Genomic DNA, 5,574 nt, shown 5'->3' with positions numbered 1-5,574 from the left:
TTAATGCGTTGAGAACAGAGAGCTGGTGTAGGTCAGCGAGCAATGAGATGATGCGCGAGCCAGTCTAAGTGTGGAATAGAACAAGGACCCTTGCATTTTTAACAAGTTGGAAATTATGAAGTGTCTAAATGCAAAGTGGAGATCCCTCTGCGGTGCTTATTTAAGTATTTTATGGCCAGCTATAGTCCAGAGGAGGCAGAGTTAGAATATCGCTCCTCTTCCACCCAATTTGTTTTAACTCTGCCCCAAAGGAGCACTCCAATGTGCAGTCTCCATATCAACCGTCCTTATAGCCTGGCTGAGGGAATTTGCCAAGGTGTGTTGAATCATGAGCAATTTTGTGATGTGGACTTGTAGCCACTGTAAACCTGGTTGACTTTCTCTCAAACTCAGTTTACCTAGAACACTTACACTTCTGGTTAAGAAGGGGAGCCTTTACTTCCTTTAGTCAGGGATAATCAACAATGAGTATTGAAAAGGTAGTGTGTTAACTCATTGCATCAACTGGTTCTGTTCACATCTTAGTCTTCATTAATGTTAGATTCTCAACCATGGGATGGCAGAATTCCTCACACACGTCTTTAACCCAGGGTGGGGGTGATGTGGATTATGGTATGTCCTCAGGAGAAATGGAAAGCCAAAGATTTAAAGATTAGTTCTTACCAATTTTGTGAGTGAAATTTTCAACAAATAATTAATTTTAAAAATACTGGCATGAAAAGATGTGACATTCCACTGAGCACCAGTGGCTAGATCAGGGAGGATTGAGTTAAGATGAGATGATTTCCTAAATGTTGTGTTTATCAGTTTAGGAATGTTAGTGCTGGAGAATGGAACACTTTCCATTTTGGACAAGTTGGAGACTATGCAAATTAAAACTCCCTCTGCACAGCTCCATTAAGTCAGGCATAGTATAGAGAGGAAGCATTGAACACTCCCTTATAAGGGGAACTCTGCAGATTAATTGTCTCTCTGCTCTGCCCCAACCCCAGCCAACATCCCTTGCTGTGTTCACTGCAATGCTATCCCATATTCTACAGATTCTCTACAATGGATTAGAACTAGACAGCCTTGACTGCACTTGAACACAGGACCCAAAGTTAAAAGCAAATATCTAACCCACTGTACCATCCAGTCCCATGAGAGAGAGACTTGTAGAATTGTGTCTGGGATTAACTGATTGTCTGAATTTGTTAATTGCCACACAAAGAATAACACAGTAGCACATTCTGGTTTGTCGATGGCACTTTATTTCCTGTTTTGCGACACATTTTGATGACTTCTCTTTAATCTTCATCACTCCCCGGGAGAAAGGTGTTGCAGGACTCTGAGTATTGCTCCTGGTCCATATTCTAGAACTGGTAAACATCAGATTCAGATGTTGATCCTGGGGTTACAAATAAAATCTTGGTGTCATCACGTAAAATTATTGAAAACAAACTTCTTAATTAAAACACTAGCTTAATGACATATATGCACACACAGCAACTGGCATTTAAATAGTGCCTTTAACATAGTAAAACATCCCAAGGTACTTCACAAGAGCATTAGCAGGCAGAATTTGACACCGAGCCACATAAGGAGATATTAGGTCAGGTGACCAAAGTCTTGGTTAAAGAGGTAGGTTTTAAGGAATGTCTTAAAGGAGAAAAGAGAGAGAGAGGTTTAGGGAGGCAATTCCAGAGCTTAGGGCCTTAGCAGTTAAAGTCATCACTGCCAATGGTGGGGTGATAAAATATTGGGTGTGCACAAGAGCCCAGAATTGGAGAAGTGCAAAGATCTCAGAAGGTTGTGGGGCTGGATGGCGGGGCTACCGAGATAGGGATGAGAATTTTAAAATCGAGACTTTTGTTAACAGGGAGCCAATAGAGATCAACAAGCAGAGGGGGTGTTGGGAGAACAGGACTTAGTGCAAGTTAGGTTGCAGGAACACAGTCATGGATACACAAACAAGCACACATACATGTGACTTGCCCATAAAGAAAGAAACAAAAGATTTGCATTTGTATAGCGCTTTTTAGTTTAGAGATACAGCACTGAAACAGGCCCTTCGGCCCACCGAGTCTGTGCCGACCATCAACCACACATTTATACTAATCCTACACTAATTCCATATTCCCTCCAAATCCCCACCTGTTCCTATATTTCCCTACGACCTACCTATACTAGGGGCAATTTATAATGGCCAATTTACCTATCAATCTGCAAGTCTTTGGCATGTGGGAGGAAACCGGAGCACCCGGAGGAAACCCACACAGTCACAGGGAGAACTTGCAAACTCCACACAGGCAGTACCCAGAATTGAACCCAGGTCGCTGGAGCTGTAAGGCTGCGGTGCTAACCATTGCGCCACTGTGCCGCCCGGGTGTCTCAAAGCTCTTTACAGTCAATTAAGTAATTTTGAAGTATAGTCACTGTTGTAATGTAGGAAATGTAGCAGCCACTTTGCACACAGCAAACTCCCTGAAACAGCAATGTGAAAATGACCAAATAATCTGTTTTTTGTGATGTTGGTTGAGGGATAAATATTGCCCAGGACACCGGGGAGAACTCCCCTGCATTTCTCTGAAGCAGTGCCATAGGATCTTTTAGATCCATCTGAGAGAGCAGACGGAGCCTTGGTTTGATCTCTCATCCAAAAGATGGCACCTCTGACAGTGCAGTGCAGTCCCTCAGTACTGCACTGAACTGTCATAATGCATACCATTATGGATTATGAGCCAAAGTAAGATCAAAGCACCTCCATCATTGATGCACTAAGCCAGACTTTCTGAGGTGATCTCATGGTTTTCATTTACTTTAAGTAAATAGTACCACTTTTCTCTGAGTGAAAAATGAGATATCTCCTTTAATCAATGAAGGGTGAAACAAGCTGCTCACTGCATAAGGATCAGTTACAGCATTTGTAACTTCCTGTTCTGATGCTGCTCCACACCATACAGTCATATCTTATAAACCCTCAATAGGTTTTCTAATCATCATTGCTGAGTGAAGAGGTCATTTTCAGTCCATGAATGGTGATAGAGTGACATTCCAGAAATTTCTAAAAAGTCCTGTAAAAATGTTCAGTTCATAACTGGCAAACTCCAGCGCGGGGCTAAGTTTTGTGGTCCATCAATCATTAATCGGCCACTTTCATTTTTAACTGAAGGAAACATGGGCTAGTTAATGTGATGTAAATGAAAGCAGGATTGGTCGCCTAAGTTACTGGATTCCCTAAACGGCAGCAATCACCAGTCTCCCCTGCTGCCTCACTGAGTTTAGCCAGTGAGATGGAGTCCAAGAAAGTTCCAGGGTTGATCTTCCCAGTCTGTGTTGAGTTAGCTGATCTCACTTGAGATACTGCATGGGGAGCTACAAGCAACTGGGGGTGTTACTGGGCGAGTGAGCAGAAAATCAGCCAGGAGTCACACTCTGATTGTTCACCATCTTGTAACTTACTCTCAGGTATCTGCTATTCTACATATAAACCACCCGAACCCAGCAATTAGATTCCAGCCTTTAATTCACTCTTGGATCTCTGTTATTCTGTATCTAAACCCCCTCCCCCCGAACCTCTGGATTAGATCTCACCCTGTAACTCACTCCTGGGTACTTGTTATTATATGTAAATGCACTGAACCCCTTGATTCGATCCCAGCCTATAACTCACTCCTGGTTATCTTGTTATTCTATATCTATACCCCCTAAATCCTTTGATTAGATCCCAGCCTATAACTCACTCCTGGGTATATTGTTATTCTATATCTAAACCCCCTGAACCGCTTGTTTAGATTCCAGTCTGTAACCCACTTCTGGGTATCTGCTATTCTATAGATAAATCCCATAGAACCCCTCAATTAAATTCCAGTCTAAAACTCATTCCCAGGTATCTGTTAATCTAGATATGAACGACCGGAATCCCTCACTTAGATTCCAGTCTATAACTCAGTCCCGGATATCTATTGCTCTGTATATAAACCCCCAGAGCATCTCGATTAGATTCCAGTTTGTAACTCACTCCCGATTATCTGTTATTCTGGTGCTGAAATTGCGAGACTCCTCTTTTGAATTGGAGCTTGGCTCAATCCAGTATCCCTGACTGAAGACGTCTGTGATATTGTTGACCAGTAAAACTGTAAATCACTCTGGGATATTTGGTATTCCCCACTATCATGAATTGGAATCCCAGCATAGAGCTGTGTGTGACCTACTGTGTCAGACATCCCTTCTACATCAACAACAACAACTTGAATTTATACAGTACCTTTAACATAGTAAAATATTTCAAGGTGTGATAGGGAGGGGGTGAGGCCATGGAGCAATTTAAAAACAAGCATGATAAAATTAGCGCATTGCCGGAAGAGGAGTTGATGTCAGTCAGCGAGCATAGGGGTGATGGATGAATGGGACTTGGTGTGAGTTAGGATACAGGCAGCAGATTTTTGGATGAGCTAAAGTTTATGGAGGATGGAAGGTGGGAGGCTGCCCAGTAGAGTGTTGTGGAATATTCGAGTCTAGAAGAGACAAAGGACGTGGCTGAGGGTTTCAGCAGTGATCATTACCTGTTTCCTGGAACTGTGGGCTGATACTGAGCACAATTTCTCATGTGTCCTTTACTCCGCTCACTGCCTGCCGGGCAGGAGCAGCAGAGGATGGTTCCCCCGAGGACCAGGACACAAGCTGATCCCCACCCCAGGAACAGAGCATCTCCTAGCTCAGTCTTCATGGACCTCGGCACCGCAGGGTTGTAGAAGTCAGCTACGATGTTGCCAGCAGTCCAGGAGATGGGAATCAGGACACACATCCCTGCCAGAATGAATAAAACTCCTCCGGCTATGGTCAGTGAGGCCTTGAACCTCTCCTCGCCCCTCGCAAACTTGGTGCATTTCATACCCGCGCTTGACATCACCATGGCTAAAATGCCCAGTGCCACCGCCAAGCACATGAGAGCTCTGGCTGCCTGTAGGTCGGACGGCAATGCCAGAAGTGAATCATAGATGTCACAGCTCAGGAGACCCCCGCTGTCATTGATGCAGTTCATCCAGATCCCCTCCCAGCCCTCCTCCATCGTCAGAATTGTACTGCCATCGAGATTCCTGATTTTCCACTGTGGGATTGCCATAGCAACGCAGGCCATGAACCACCCAACCACGGCAGTGACGAATCCTACCATCTGGAAGCAAGCACTTGCCATTGCACCTGTGAAAAATCCCTCGATACTTTCCCACAGACGTTAATAGTTGCCCCCGGACACCTCTCCCTGCTGATCGTCAGTGCCTTAGTGATAGTCTGAGTCACAATGACAAGTTAACAGGTGAGCGACCGTGGAAATAAAAGGAACGCTGTCATCAGAGTAAAGGGTTCTCGGCTTGCCCATCTCTCACTATGAGAGACACAAAGGAAGGCAACTGATACCGCGATCAGCTCTCCCTGCAGGTACTGAAGGATGGATTTCTGTGCAGGAGGGGCAGGGGAAGAGAGAATGGAAAAATAGTGACTTGTCCAATGGGCTACCAATCAGAATTGCAAAAAGGCAAGCTGCTGGTAATCGATTCATCAAATGATTGATCAAGTGGCCCCGTGATGTTGTAA

The 5,574-nt window shown here is 44.3% G+C and overlaps 1 protein-coding gene across 1 annotated transcript; it reads right to left on the bottom strand.

Moving 5' to 3' along the window:
• LOC137347047 (claudin-4-like) lies at positions 1–5,176 on the bottom strand. The gene is made up of 2 exons (XM_068011053.1): positions 4,579–5,176; positions 1–155 (listed from the first exon to the last, which is right to left on the bottom strand). Exons 1-2 carry the CDS (start codon positions 5,174–5,176, stop codon positions 1–3), a joined length of 753 nt encoding a protein of 250 aa, XP_067867154.1.
• Between the last annotated feature and the right edge of the window lie 398 nt (positions 5,177–5,574).

This window comes from Heterodontus francisci, chromosome 31, assembly GCF_036365525.1.
Source record: "Heterodontus francisci isolate sHetFra1 chromosome 31, sHetFra1.hap1, whole genome shotgun sequence".
NCBI lineage: Eukaryota > Metazoa > Chordata > Chondrichthyes > Heterodontiformes > Heterodontidae > Heterodontus > Heterodontus francisci.
Note: the sequence above shows the minus strand (reverse complement) of the source record. Positions and strands in the feature narration are given on the sequence as shown.

Coding starts and splice junctions, on each gene's coding strand:
- LOC137347047 (XM_068011053.1), bottom strand. CDS start 5,176: ATGGCAAGTGCTTGCTTCCAGATGGTAGGATTCGTCACTGCCGTGGTT. Junction 156..4,578: donor TAAAGGACACATGAGAAATT/GTGCTCAGTATC, acceptor TACTTAAATAAG/CACCGCAGAGGGATCTCCAC.